Source organism: Dromiciops gliroides, chromosome 1 (genome assembly GCF_019393635.1).
Source record: "Dromiciops gliroides isolate mDroGli1 chromosome 1, mDroGli1.pri, whole genome shotgun sequence".
Lineage (NCBI taxonomy): Eukaryota > Metazoa > Chordata > Mammalia > Microbiotheria > Microbiotheriidae > Dromiciops > Dromiciops gliroides.
Genome location: NC_057861.1, coordinates 587,012,070 through 587,027,938, shown reverse-complemented (window position 1 = coordinate 587,027,938; position 15,869 = coordinate 587,012,070). Strand labels below are relative to the sequence as shown.

The 15,869-nt window shown below is 40.5% G+C and overlaps 1 protein-coding gene across 2 annotated transcripts in view; it reads right to left on the bottom strand.

Annotated features, from left to right (window-relative positions):
* The window catches only part of TXNDC11 (thioredoxin domain containing 11), a 61,996-nt gene that overhangs the window by 21,652 nt on the left and 24,475 nt on the right, over positions 1–15,869 (bottom strand). For both annotated transcript variants that reach the window (XM_043978926.1, XM_043978932.1), the window contains one exon: positions 653–746. In XM_043978926.1, coding sequence (XP_043834861.1) covers positions 653–746 — 94 coding nt within the window. The remainder of the gene's footprint in view (positions 1–652; positions 747–15,869) is intronic.

Here is a 15,869-nt window from a genome sequence, read left to right as displayed (position 1 = left end):
CACAACATGAGTCAATGTGATATGGGCAGCCAAACAAAAGTACATCACCTTGGGCTGTAGTACAAAAGGCTTAATTAAGTTCCCAGGAATAAGGCAAGAACAGTCCCTCTGTAGTATGCAGTAGACAGAACACATATGGAACACTGTGCTCGGTATTAAATGCCACATTTAAGAAGGATATTGATAAGCTGCAAAGGACAGCAAACAAAAGAATGAAAGGCTTTGAGTCCATGTCATAAGCTGAAGGAACTGGGAATATTTCACTTGGAAAAGAGAACCCTATAGCTATATTCAATTATATAAAGGGCTGTCATAGGAAAGAGGGGTTAGACTTGCTCTCTGGCCCCAGACAGCAGAACCAAGAGCAATGTTTGAAGCTACAAAGACTTGCTATCAGGAAAAACGTCCTAACATTCAGAGCTATTCAACAGTGCAATCGGCTGCCTTAAGAGGGGAGTCCCCTCTCACTAGAGATACAAAATAGCTGTTTATTTGATAGACACATTTAGATCCAGTTAATTATTTGAAGTAATAATCATCCATCAAATTTTCAAAAACAAATAATCAGAACACATCTTAAAAAGGACAGTGGCATCACTCTGAGTAAATTTTTATTTATAGTGTTTTGATGTCTTATATTAAAACTTTTTACCTTTCTTTAACGAATGTAATGCTGAAGTGAAGAATGTCAAATAACCAGGAGGCTGGGGAGAACCACTGAATTCAAAATATCCAAGTACTCCAGGCTGCAAAAATAAGAGAATCAGCTAGCTAAATGCTCATACAGTATCATGAATATATTTAATATGAAACTTGGTATTTTAAAGCAAGGACCATGTGCAATTGAATTCAATCTTTCATTAGGCACCCTACTATGTCTAAGGCATTGTGCTAAGTCCTAGGGATAAAACACAGCATAGTGTTTCCCCTTAAACTTACTAGAAGGACTGTGACACATACAAAAGTATTATGCTGATTTTAGACTGCTCATCCCCCAGAAACATTGCTATGGAGATGTGGTGGGCTGGTGGAATGTGAATAATAACTATTAAAATCCCCTAGGTTTCCAAGGCTTTTGGCCTCTCAAGTACTTCCTTTGAGGAAGTCAAGCGAGACTGGAAGGTAGCGAATAAAGACATTTGGCCACATTCAGGTTCCTTGCTTCTCTTGCCAAACCCAGAAGAAATGATCAAACCCATATCAGAAGCAAGGCACTGAAAAGAACATAGTGAGCACTGAGAAAAGATGCTTTATTAAATGTGCATGGACCGACTGGAACAGGCAAGAGGAGATGAACCCAAAACAGCGGCACATAGTTGGCAAAATGAAGCACATAATCCCTTTGCTTCCCCTTCTTCCTTGAGAGGTATCCAGGGAAACTCCCAATCCCTTCTACCTGTCCAAATATATTTTGTTTTGTTTTGGGGTTCCCCCCCCATTCCTCCTTTCTGATTGGTGAGGAGAAAGGCTGGGGGACTGTGAAAGAAAGAATTCAACCCCTCAGATTCAAGTCACACTTCAGGCTGCTACATCTTGGTTTAACATCTATCTGAGCAGCTGTACCATTTGATGCTGCAATTAAAGCTGTTGTTTGTCCTTCGTTATCAAAGAGGATCATGACAGATGTCATGACTTGCACTGAATTGGATTTAAGGGAGGCACCTCCAGAGCCATCTGGGTCCAGTGGCAAGGTATACATCAGGATGACTGGAGATGGCCCCTGATGTTTTTGGGGTTTTTTTGGCAGGGCAATGAGGGTTAAGTGACTTGCCTAGGGTCACACAGCTAGTGTCAAGTGTCTGAGGCAGGATTTGAACTCAGGTCCTCCTGAATCTAGGGCTGGTGCTTTATCCACTGTGCCACCTAGCTTGTCCACCCTTAATGGCCCTGAATGTTTAAGGCAATTGGAGTTAAGTGACTTGTCCAGGATCACACACCTAGTGTCTGAGGTGAGATTTGAACTCAGGTCCTCATGATTCCAGGGCCAGTGCACCACCTAGCTGCCCTGCAACTAAACTACACAGCCATTAACAATGATTTCTGGGCAATTATACACATGCAGTAACTCAGGATTAAGAGAAGGGAAGTCGGTCAATTTCAAACTCAGGCAGGGCCAAACTGATCAGAGACTTTCTGCAGTTTTGGTCTTTTGGGAATAGCCAAACCTGTTTTACTGTTTTTGAACTCAGAGAAAAACTTATCAAGAAAATGAGCCTGTGCAGATTTCAGAGAAACCTGGAAGGACTCGCATGAACTGATGATAAGTGAGATGAGCAGAACCAGGAGAACATTGTACACAGTATCATCAACATTATGTGTTGATCAACTGTGATAGACTTGATTCTTCTCAGCAATACAATGGTAAAAGATAGTTCCAAAGGACTCGTGATGGAAAATGCTCTCCAAAACCAGAAAAGAACTGTGGAATTGGGATGCAGACTGAACCATACTATTTCTTATCTTTTTGGTGCTGTTGTTGTTGGGGTTTTTTTGAGGTTTTTCCTTTTTGCTCTGATTCTTCTTTCACAGAATGACTAATGCAGAAATATGTTTAATGTGATTGTACATATATAACCTCTACCAGATTGCTTGCTGTCTTGGGGAGGGGGAAGGGAGGGAGAAAAATTTGAAACTAGAAATCTTATAAAAACAAATGTTGAAAACTATCTCTACATGTAACTGGAAAATAATAAAATATAATTAAAAAAAAAAGAAAAGAAAATGAGCCTGTGAGCTGAAAGGTGAGGGGGCTGTTTAGCACTGTTACTCATACCTAGAATGGTTAATCAGTCCACATGCATTTAATTAAACATAGTGTGTTAGGCACTGTTAAGTCCTGGGCATACAAAAAAAGAAAAAAACAACAACATAGTTCCTGTTCTCAAGAGCACATCTCACATTATATAAGGGGAGACATAACATAGAAATAACTATGTACAAACAAGGTATATATGGATAGATGGAATGGAATGGTTGGGGAGAGGGGACTAGGAAACGGCTTCTGCTGAAGGTAGGATTGAGTCTGGGTAGAAAATCAAAGAAGCTAGGAGATCAAGGTAAGAAAGGAGAGTATTCCTGGGATGCAAGAACAGCCAGGGTCTTATATCAAGCAAATAGGCCGGTATAGCTGGATCCTAGAGGACTGGGGGTGACGGAGAGAGGATGAAGGTGAAAGAAGCCTAGAAAGAAAAGGGATCAGATTGTAAAGGGTTTGAAATGCCAGAGGACCTTATATAAGATCTTGGAGGTAACAGGGAATCTTAGAAGTGGAACACAGAGTAATAATACAGGCAAAAGGAGACAAAGTGCTCCAAAAAATTTCTTCTCTTTTTTCTTTCTTTCTTTTTTTTGCAGGGCAATGAGGGTTAAGTGACTTGCCCAGGGTCACACAGCTAGTAAGTGTCAAGTGTTTGAGGCCAGATTTGAATTCAGGTCCTCCTGAATCCAGGGTCAGTGCTTTATCCACTGTACCACCTAGCTGCCCCCTAAAAAATTTAAAGAAGAAAAAACCATTTGCATGCAGGAGAATGGGGTATAGAAAGACTTATACTTGAGTTTAACTTTAAAGAAAAATAAGGATGAGGTACACTAGGCAAGAGCAAAACTTTTTCCCATTTGCGACCCCTTTTCTCACCTGAGAAATTTTTATGTGAACCCAGGTATATAGGTACATAAAACATATATACAAATCAAACATTTACTGCCAATTTTTTCATGACCCTTATATTCAGTTACATGACCCTATATGGGGTTGTGACCCACAGTTTAAAAAGCTTTGCTCTAAGCATGGAGGAGAGCCTCTGTATACCTATGAAGGCAAGAAATAGCATGCCAAAATTATGCAACAGCTTGGCCGGGATCATGTGAAATAAAGCCAGAAAGACAGTTTAGAGCCAGATTGTAGAAAACCTTAAATGCCAGGATGTGATTGTATTTCATAATGTAAGCAAAAATAGTGTGTGTGTGTGTGTGTGTGTGTGTGTGTGTTTATTGCCTCTATCATGGAAATACTCTTTTAAAATTATGTAACTTAATAGAAAAAGGGCATAGTCTAGTAGGTAGATAGCTGTCTCTGGAATCAGGAAGACCTGGCTTCAGGTCCTTCTTCTGACACATACTGTCTGTGTGATTCTGAGCAAGTTACTTAATATATTAGTTAATATTTTAGGCAACTCTAAGACTTTAAGTTGCAAAGCAGACTGGTAGAGGGAGTTTGCTCAAAGGCTATTTCATGTATAACAATGGAATCACTGATCTAATTTTCTTTAAAAAAAAAAAGAAAGATGTTACAATTTAAAATATAATTGAAACCTAGGTCCAGAAAAGATAAGAGTTGCAAAACATATCTGAGTAACCATTTACTTCTCATGCTAAAAGATCAGTGGTTACAAAATCGTGCCACATCCAAACTGAACTCTGCCTTTACCCCCAAATAGTTTTCCCTTACCAGCTTCCCTACTGACAAACTTTTTCATAATCCCACAAGCTCAAAAACTTTGGGGGTGGGGTAGAACTCTGAATTTTCTCTCCAGTCTCACAACTTTCAGTCACCAAGCTCCTTTCGTATTTCCTCCTGCAATGTGTCTTAGAGCACTAGTGTCAAATTTAAATAGAAAAGGAACCTTGGAGAGGAGTCCACATATTGACTTAGAAAACCACAAATGAACAATATCTATCTTGTATTGTATTTTTATTTATTTTGTCATACATTTCCCACTTATATTTTCTTTGTTTGTTTTGGGTTTTTTTGGTGAGGCAATTGGGGTTAAGTGACTTGCCCAGGGTCACACAGCTAGTAAATGTTAAGTATCCAAGGCCAGTTTTGAACTCAGGTTCTCCTGAATCCAGGGCCAGTGTTCTATCCACTGTGCCACCTAGCTGCCTCCATTTACATTTTAATCTGGATCCTGTCCCTCTCTGGATAGGGACTGCAGCAGTGAATCTGACACAGGTATCTAAGGTAAGTCATACCTTACTCCTCATTCCTAGTTCCATCCCTCTTTGTCCAGTTCTTTATCTTCTCATCTCGGAATTACTTCAATACAGTCCTAACTCCTCTCCCTGGTCTCTCTACCTTTTCAGTTCTTCCTGTACATGGCTTGCAGATTTTTTTTTCTTTTTTTTGCAACAAACATTTATTTTATTTTTTCTAGTTACATGTAAGGGTAGTTTTCAACATTCATTTTCATAAGATTTAGCGTTCCAAATTTTTCTCCTTCCCTCCCTTTCTTCCCCCCTCCACAAGACAGGAACCAATCTTGTATAGGTTATATATGTTCAATCTACAAGTGCTCTTTTTTTATCAGTTCTTTCTATGGGAGTGGATAGTATGCTTCATCATTAGTCCCTTGGGATTGTCTTGGATCACTGTATTGCTGAGAGTAGTTAAGTCATTCACATTTGCTCATTGAACAATACTGCTGTCACTATGTGCAATGTTCTCCCAGTTCTGCTCATTTCACTATACATCAGTTCATATGAGTCTCTCCAGGTTTTTCTGGGACCATCCTATTTGTCATTTCCTATAGCATAATACCATTCCACTACAATCATATACCACAGCTTCTTCAGTCATTCCTCAATTGATGGATATTCCCTTGATTCTCAATTCTTAGCCACCACAAAGAGTTGCTATTAATGTTTTTTGTACAATTTCCCCCCTTTTCTCTTTTTCACAATTACTATTGTTAACTGTTTCCCTCTATCCTATTCCCTTCCCCATGATATTTACTCTATTATCTATATTCTTTCACCCTATCCCTCTTCAGAAGGGATTTGCTTCTGTCTGTCCCCTCCCCCAATCTGCCCTCCCTTCTTTTGCCCCACTCTCTTTATCCCCCTCCCCTCCTACTTTCCTGTAGGTTTAGATAGATTATGCCATTCAATTGGGCGTGTGTGTTAATCCCTCCTTGAGCCAACTCTGATGAGATTAAGGTCTTTGAGCCTATTCCGATGAGTGTAAAGTTCATTTACTCCCCTGCTCCTCCTCCATCTATTCCCCCATTCCATAAACCCTTTCCTGTTTCTTTCATGTGGGATTTCACTTCATTCTACCTCTGTCCTTCCCCCTCCCCCCACTGCATTCCTTTCACCCTTCAATTTTACACTAAAGATGTCACCATGGTGCAGCTAGGTGACACAGTGGACAAAGCAGTCACCCCTGACCCAGAGGGGCCCCAGCCAAAACCCGGCCTCAGACACAAGACAGTCACCCACTGTACAATCCCAGGTATGTCCCCCAACTCCAATTTTTTATGGTTCTCTAGGGTCTTATATTTGAAAGTCAAATTTTACATTCAGTTCTTTTCATCATGAATACCCAAAAGTCCTCTTTTTCACTGAAGTTCCATTTTTTCCTTTGAAAGATTATGATGAGTTTTGCTGGGTAGGTGATTCTTGGTTGTAATCCCATTTCCTTTGCCTTTTGAAATATCATATTGCATGCCCTCCAGTCCTTTAATGTAGAAGCTGCTAGATATTGTACTATCCTGACTGGGGCTCCACAGTACTTGAATTCTTTTTTTTTTTTTTTTTGGCAGCTTGCAATATTTTCTCCTTGACCTGGGAGCTCTGGAATTTGGCTATAATATTCCTGGGAGTTTTCCTTTTGGGATCTCTTTCAGGAGGTGATAGGTGGATTCTTTCAATTTCTATTTTACCTTCTGCTTCTAGAATATCAGGGCAGTTTTCCCTGACAATTTCTTGGAAGATGATGTCTAAGCTCTTTCCTTGATCATGGTTTTCAGGTAGACCAATAATTTTCAAATTATCTCCCCTGGGTCTATTTTCCAGGTCAGCAGTTTTTCCCAGAAGATATTTCACATTGCCCTCTATTTTTTTTTTTATTCATTTGGATTTGCTTTGTGTCTTGGTTTCTCATAAAGTCACTGGTTTCTATTTGTTTAATCCTAATTCTTAGGTAATTATTTTTGCCAGAGAGCTTTTCCATTTGGCTTTTCAAGCTGTTGACTTTTTTCTCATGTCTTTCCGGCATCACTCTCATTTCTTTTTCCATTTTTTCCACTACCTAACTTTATCTTCAAAATCCTTTTTGAGCGCCTCTATGGCCTGAGAGCAATTCATATTTTTCTTGGAAGCTTTAGATATAGGGGCCCTGACATTGACATCTTCCTCCGAGGGTACACCTCAATCTTCCTTGTCACTAAAGAAACTTTCTATGGTCCTCACCTTTCTGTGTCTGCTCATCTTGCCTTTCTTTTACTTGACTTTTGGCTCCTTAAAGTGGGGCACTGTTTCTAGGCTGCACTATCCTAAACTTCAGAAGGTCCCGGGTGGTATGATTTAAGGAGGAGCAGGTTCTTCACTTGCTTGGTCTGTTCCCTGGTCTGTAGATGACCCCAGACCAACTTGCTAATCAAACAGGTTTGTGTGTTGTGGTTGTCAGTGCTGAGGAGCCTGTGCCCCTCCCCCACTTGGGCCACTGCTACTCAAGCCTATCTCCTTGTTCCCAGCAGGGGTGAAAAACCCAAGTTCTGCCTCAGCACCATCAGAGACCCCTGTAATCTCTCTCCTGCCAAGGGCTCAGCCCTCTCACCAGATTGTGAGCTTAGTTCCAGACAACACTGGCGCTGCAGCTGATTCAGAAGCTCTGGGGGTCTTTTTCTCTGGCGAGGCCTTCCTGGGACTGGATCTGTGTCAGGGTGACTGTGGGGTTGGGTTCCACTCCTGTCTCAGCACAGCAGCTCCCTCCTTCTGACTTTCCAAGATGGTTGGAAGATGATTTCAGCACATTCTTCTGTGGGTTTTGCTGCTCCAGGAATTGTTCTATGGCATTATTTGGATGTTTTTTGGAGCAATCGTGAGTTCAAGAGCTCACTGCCTTTCCTCCACCACCTTGGCTCCACCCTGGAAGTCTCCAGATCAATTTTCCTTCAACATGATACTCCTCTGATTTAAGAATCTCACTAATGAATATCACAGAATCAGAGAATTGGAGGAGTCTATATGTCACTTAGTACAATCATCCACCCAATAAAGAAAGCTATTCTTTCCATAATACTCCTGACAGATAGCTATCAAGTCTGTTTCAAAATGTGGATGTTGGAGAATTCATTTATTAATAAGCCAGTTTATTTTTCTGTTGGAGAACTCTAGTCATAAGAAAATGCCTATTTATATAGAGCCAAATCATATTTCACTTATCTTCTAGCAACACAGAATAAATCTAAAGCCTATTGCAAAGGGCAATAATTCAAACACAGATACCTCAGCCTGACATTAACTTCCTTCTTTAATGATTGACCTTTAAATAGCATTTTATGGGTCACAAGGCATTTTGTACCCATAATCTTATCTGAATATTAACAAAGGCACTATCATTTCATTCATTCATTAATTTATTTTTTGCAGGGCAATGAGGGTTAAGCGACTTGCCCAGGGTCACACAGCTAATAAGTGTCAAGTGTCTGAGGCCGGATTTGAACTCAGGTCCTCCTGAATCTAGGGCTGGTGCTTTATCTACTGCACCACCTAGCTGCTCAACATCATCATTTTAAATGGTACTTTTTATACAATTTTTTACAGATAAGGAAACTGAGGCTCTGAGAAGTTAAAAGGTAATACAGTAATTAGGGACCAGAAGCGGTATTTTAATCCAGGGCTTTCTGATCCCAATTCCAATTTACTTGGGTTCCCCCTCTCTGCCCCCCACTATATCATTACCTCCTTTACCAAGCTTAAATATATCATTGTTTCATCCTCCAATATTCCAAGATCATTTTGAATTGTAATATTTTCATCTCTAGATAGGTATGCTATCAAAAGTGATACTTTTGGGGGCAGCTAGGTGGTGCAGTGGATAGAGCACCAGCCCTGAAGTCAGGAGTACCTGAGTTCAAATCCGGCCTCAGACACTTAACATTTACTAGGTGTGTGACCCTGGGCAAGTCACTTAACCCCAATTGCCTAACTAAAAAAAAGTGATACTTTTTATTTTCAATCAAGACAAAATTCTTCTTCCTGAAATTCATGCACTAAATAGTGCTGTCCAATCCAGCCTTCCTTCCTGTGCAATGTTTCAATAGAAGTCCTCTGCTCCAAGACCCCTGGTGATCCTGTTCCCCAGTTTGCTCTACATCCCCTACAGAAGATCATAGATCTAGACTTGCAAGGGACCTCAGAGGATAAGTATAACCTCTTCATTTTACATATGAAATGATCTTTTTTCTAATGGCCTTTCCTCAGTCCTTAACCTTCTTTCTTGACCTCTCTACAGTCTTTGCCATTGCCAGTCACTCTTCTTGATACTCTCTTCTCTCTGGGTTTATGTGACACTGCTCTGTCCTGGCTCTGTCCTGACCCATCTGACAGCTCTTTTTTTTGTCTCCTTTGGGAGATCTTTATCCACTTCATGTCCATTAACTATGGGAGTCTCCCAAGGCTCTGTCCTGGATCCTCTTCTCCAGCTATACTTTTTGACTTGATCTCATCAGTTCTTATGGTTTATATTATCATCTTTATGTCGATGACTCTCAGATTTACTTGTCCAGCCCTAAACTTGTTCCTAACGTGAGGCCTCCTGCCTCCAGCTGCTAACTGCACATCCCAAACTGTATGTCCCATAGACATCTTCAACTCAACAAGTCCAAAACTGAATTTATTTATCTTTTCCCCAAACCCTCTTCTCCCTTCTAAACTTCCCCAGTATTATCAAGGGTACAACCATCCTCCCACTCCCATAACCCAAGTGTTATGGGCCTAGCACCTCAAAAGTTTTCTGGGGTACATCAAAGAACCTTCTCCTTGAGAAACTAAACCAAAGGACAGACACACCTAATGAGATAAGTGACACCAGATCAGGACTGAGCTAGCTCCAGGACCACCACCCTTCATTCCAGTCTCCCCTACCCCTGGGGAAATAAGATTAGGTGTGGCACTGCCTTAGTGGCTGGAGGAGGAGAGAGATGGCTTGAGAGATCCTGCAGCCACCCCTCACCCAACTCCCCCAGCCACCACCAGTTCGGGATGGTCCTCCCTCAATAGGGGAACTTTGTACATTCAGATGATCACTTCATCAGACCACCATCAGACCTCTATAAAAAGTATTTGCCTGTCTCCTGCTCAAGGAGATAGGTATTTCAGAGCCATGCCTCTGTGCTATGCCTTCTCTCCATGAGAAGAAGTCCAAGGATTTCTCTCTTGGTTTCCCTTCCCCAGCCCCTAAATAAACTATTATTTTATTCTAATTGGATTTGTGTGCAAGAGAATGTAATTCTTTAAAGAGGAATTCCTAAGGACCCCTACCCTTATCCCTATTCCAAACCCCTACCTATTTTCTCTATAACACTAAGTATCATCCTCAACTCCTCACTCTCTCTCACCTCCCCCATATCCAATCAGTTGTCAAGTCCTGATTTTTCTTTTGTAACATATCTCCTATACCTCTCCTCCCTCTAACACTATCATCATCCTGGTGTAAGCCCTCATCATCTCATGCCTGGACTACTAAAATAGCTTGTTGTTTGGCTGATTCAAGTCTCTCCCCACTCCAATCCATTCTCTACTCAGCTGCCAAGGTAATTTTAAATTGCTGGTCCAACTATGTTACCTTTCTCCTCTCCCATTTAATAAAACTCCAGTAGTTCCCCTATTATCTCCAGGATTAAATATAAAACCTGCTGTTTGGCTTTCAAAAGTCCTTCATATCCTGGTCTCTTCCTACCTTTCCAGTACTATGCAATATAGCCACACTGGACTCCTTGCTCCATTTCCAGACTGTGGATTTTCACTGGCTGTCTCCCCATGCCTAGAATACTCTCCCCCCTCATCTCTACCTCCTTGTTTCCTTCAAGTCTAAGCTAAAGTCCCACCTTAGAAGCAAGAAGTCTTTCTTATTAAACTCAGTGCCTTCCCTCTGAAACTACCCCCAATTTATCCTATCTAGATCTTGTTAGTACATCAGTAGTTGCAGGTTTTCTCCCATCTCCTCAAGAGCAAGAACTGTGTTTTGCCTTTCTTTGAGTCCCCAGCACTTAGCACAGTGCGTGGCACATAGTATTCACTTAATAAATGCTAAATGACTGAGGAAAAAAACAAGGCCCAGGGAGGGCCTTGCTCAAGATCACCGAAGTGTTAAGTATCAGGGAATGAATTTAAATCCGAGTTTCATCACATTTATTCCCACCTCTCTGTACCTTTGCTCAAACTGATTCTTCCAATTTATAATGTTTCCCCCTTCTCTTCCAACTCATGCAGTATTTATTCCTCCTAGCTCAAATGAATTCTGGTAAAAATCAGCCACAGCACACAATTTAGCACTTGTTGACCTACTTTACAAATGATTTAAAATTCTGATTTTAACAGAGCCCACTACCATTTCTAATGCAAACCATGTGCTTCTTTTAAATAGATTAAGGTTTGCATACATATTTTCATGCAAATACAAGCAATCAAAAATGTCTAGAAATCTATCAAATGAATTTCCAGATGAGCTAAAGGAATTAGGAAGATATACTGACATTCAAAGAATGGCATCATTAACTTCTCATGTCTCCTCACCCCCCCAAAAATCCCAAAGAGCAAACCTGGTATTGGATTAGGATTAAATGCCCATGCCTGGGCTCTAAATTCAATTAATTTAAGTATATATTTATTATCTATGACATACAATGCTATGCTACTATAGTCACTATGCCAGAACCTGGGGGAGAAGTTTTCATTAGGATTAATACCTTAATGGAGCTCACAAATCAATTTAAAAATTATGTAGTATTAGTAGTGATGGCTGTGGTGGTGGTGTTCAATTGTTCTCAGTCCTATCCAACTCTTTGTGACCCTGATGTGGGCAGGAAATGTTGAGTCAAACTGATCATGATTCATCCCAAAAGAATTATGAGACTCAGTGACTCAGTTTCCCAAGTTTTATTGCAATGCTGTGAGTGATCACAGGGACAGAACCAGAAAAGTAGAAAAGTATCTCTTGAATAGTGAAAGAAAAGACAGTTATATTTATAGTATAGATAAATTGATTATCAATCTCATTATAATAATCACCACCTTGTGGAGGTACAAGGGAGGGTTTATCCTAATTTGGAGTTCCTAGGGTCCTAAGCCAACCCCCAAGGTAGGTACCTTTTTCAGTGGAGGTGTGTTTTGGGGGTTTACATGTCATAAGGTGAATATGGGGACAAATTTGTCCTTTTCTGCGCATGTCTCTTTCGGATTCCATTGGCTAGTTTCAAAATATAATCATTTTTCTTTAGAAAGTCTATACCCTTGTCGTTTCCTTTATTGTTATTTGACCTGACCCGTTTTTATGCGTACTGATCACTGTAGGTATGAGAACCTGGTAAGTTATCCATTAACTGGAGTCTGACTCCCTTTTGGAGCTAATATCTGAATTAAAGCTTGGGTCTTAGGTTTTTCCGTTAACCCTTTTTTCACCTCCTACATCAACCCCATTTGGGGTTTTCTTGGCAAAAACATTGGAGTGGTTTACCATGTCCTTCTCCAGCTCATTTTATGAGCAACTGAGGCAAACAGGGTTAAGTGACTTGACCAAGGGTCACACAGCTAGTACATGTCTGAGGCATCCTTTTGACTCCATGACTGGTAATATCCACTAGCTGTGTACCTAGCTGTCCAGAAGTAGCAGTACTAGTAATAATAGCATCTAAATAGCTATATATCAGAGGAAGGATTTGAATAAATAATGATCATAAAAATAGCTAGCATTTATATAGTACTTTAAGGTTTGCAAAGCACTTTTCCTGTGTTCTCTCTTTTGATCCCCACAACAACCCTGCAAGGTAGGCACAGATGGACATACTGAGGCTAAATAAGATGAAATGATCTGCCCAGAATTACACAGGTATTAAGTATCTGAAGAAAGATTTAAACATAGGTGTTCTGGATTTCTGTTCCTGTACTCGATGCAATGCACCACCTATTGCCTCCTAACATCATGGTGAAGTGGGGGATGGGTTTGATTGATCAGATTGATCACGAGGCATCCCAAAGGATTACAAGACTCAGTGACTCAGTTTCCCAAGTTTAATGAAAGACTGTTGACCACAGGGAGAGCACCATGGAGATAGGTGTCTCGAATAGGGAGAGAAAAAATGGTTATATTTATAGTAAGAAAAAGTAGGTTATCTATCTTAATCTCCTCCTTGTGGGAAGTTCATGGGAGGTCTTATCCTAATTTGGACTTCCTAAGACAACCCCCCAGACAGGCAGGTACCTTTTTCCTTGGAGGTGTTTTTGAGGTTTACACATCATAAGGTGAACCTAAGGACACATTTGGCCTCCTCTGTGCATGTTCCTAAAGACCTGCTTAAACTTGTCAGACTCAGAGGGTCTGTGTTTTTGATGAGAATCTCTTTACTTAAGATCTGGTTTCTAGGTGTCCTGTCATCTAGGAATATTATGGCTATTAATGGTTAATGGTCCCTAGTTACTGTTTCTGTTGATGGTGAGGGTTGACAGGGACAAACCCTCTTGGTTACTGTAAGAACACAAACCTTAGTTTCTCTGTTAACCCTCTTAGGTACTATTAATAAGGACTAAAGGCTCAGTTTATCTATTAACCCCTTTTTGCCTCCTCCATCAACGGTACACCAGACTACGAAGACATGTGAAAGGGAAAAAGGAAACCAAGGGATCTCTAGTCATATAAAGTTATCAGGCACTGATTTAATATAGTAAATTCCATAGTACGGCCCTGTGCTGTTTGTGTACTAGCCACAGGTCAGCAGAATGACATGGCAGAATAGAAAGAATTATGGATTCACAAGCAGAATTCCTAGGTTTGAGGGCTACCTGTACTTGGGCAAATCACTTCCTTAAGTTCTATAAGTCTTAGTTGCCTTATCTGTAAAATTGTAGGGGAGGAGGAACCTTAAAAGTTCAGGTGTCCTGGCAAGGGTTACACAGTCAGCACATAGCACAAGTGAGACCTGAACACACACACACCTCCTGACTGAGGGCAGCTTTCTACACACCAGGCAATGCTGACTCTCACTAAAAGTAAAGTTATATAATTTATTCTTTGACTCACAGGACACTCAAGGTTAGACATCAGTTATCACTGTTCAGTGGAAATCGGAAGTAATGGTTAGCAGAGTTTTCCAGTTTGGCAGATTCAGGACAGCAATCTAAAAGTATTTGGGGAATTTCTTTTTATCAGACCTGCAATTTCACTGGTATTGCTCCAGGTGAGCAAATTACTTCTGTCAATGCAGACCAACAGCTGTTCTGCCACTTACAGTCCAAGGAGTGCTATAAGGAGCACCGAGAGATTCAGGGAGTTATTCAATTGCACAGCCAGCACATGGCAGAGGTAGGACTTTAACCTGAGTTGTCCTGCCCTCTATCCACTTAAATGTAAACAATTATTGCTAGTACTCATTATGAAAGAGAAGAGAAATCTATTTTAAACCTAGGGAGATCTTAAAACCTTTAAATCCAGCAAGATACAATAAAGTTTCTTCAAAATTCTGACAACCCTCAAATTCAAAACTATTATGCCTTCATTTTACACCTCTACCCAAACCATCAAATTCATTCTAAATAATGATGAAAATAGCATGATTAGACCTTAAACAAGATTATTGTTACAGCTATCTCCTTTATATCATCAATATGACTATTACCAAACAAAGCATTATAATGCTGTTTATTTCCTTATATTCATGTGAAAACATTTCATTACTAAGTCCCAAGTAAAACTTTAAAGAGACCACTCCATTACTCTTTGTTAAATGAAAAATGAACAGATTTTTACAGGTGTACTGCTTCAATGCAAAGCTTGAGAGGTACTCATGACTGAAATAACTGCTATAGTTCTAGATAGGTAATACATTTATTATTCAACAACATTTCATATCTTGGTTGAATCCATCTCCAGGTGGGACTAAAACTTTACAATTAATGAATATTAAAAATTCAGCAGCTAATACATGCAATAAGTACCTCAGACATATTCTCTTCACTGCCAAAGAAATGAAGATATTGTGAGAAATAATTATTAATAATTGATATCTTGGGGACAGCTAGATGGCACAGTGGATAGAGCACTGGCCCTGGATTCAGGAGGACCTGAGTTCAAATCTGGCCTTAGACACTTAACACTTACTAGCTGTGTGACCCTGGGCAAGTCACTTAACTCCAATTGCCTCACACACAAAAAAAGAAAAAAAGGAAAAAAAAAGAATTGATATCTTGGGGGACCCAGTGATCTCCCCTTTTTTCTCAGTCCTTTCTCCCTCCCTCCCCCCCACTCCCACCAGCCCCACTTAAAGGCAAGCTCTCCTAGAGAGATTCCATCAAATCTCCTCATCTGAGTCAAACCCAACCCAACCCAAGCTTATGAAGAATCTTGGGTAGAGATAGATCCTTTTCTCTGGATTGCTGAAGGACTGATGAGATTAAACCACACATAGACGGAAACTATTTTGCCCTGATCAGCTTGAGTGAGGGTCTTACATTCTTTTATTTTAATATAGCCCACCTCCAGGGGCAGCTAGATGGGCACAGTGGATAAAGCACTGGTCCTGGATTCAGGATCTGAGTTCAAATCCAACCTCAGACACTTGACACTTAACTGTGTGATCCTGGGGCAAGTTACTTAACTCTCATTGCCCTGCAAAACAAAAACAAAAACAAAAAAACCCACCTCCCATCATGTCAACCAATTAGATTTGAATGATGTTAACCAATTAGATTTGATTTCTATGTGATAGACCTCTTATAGGTGGAAGGGGATATGAATCGAGAGGGCCCAAAGGCCTCCTTTTATTAAGAATTCTGAGGGGCAGCTAGGTGGCGCAGTGGATAGAGCACTGGCCTTGGAGTCGGGAGTACCTGAGTTCAAATCCAGCCTCAGACACTTAACACTTACTAGCTGTGTG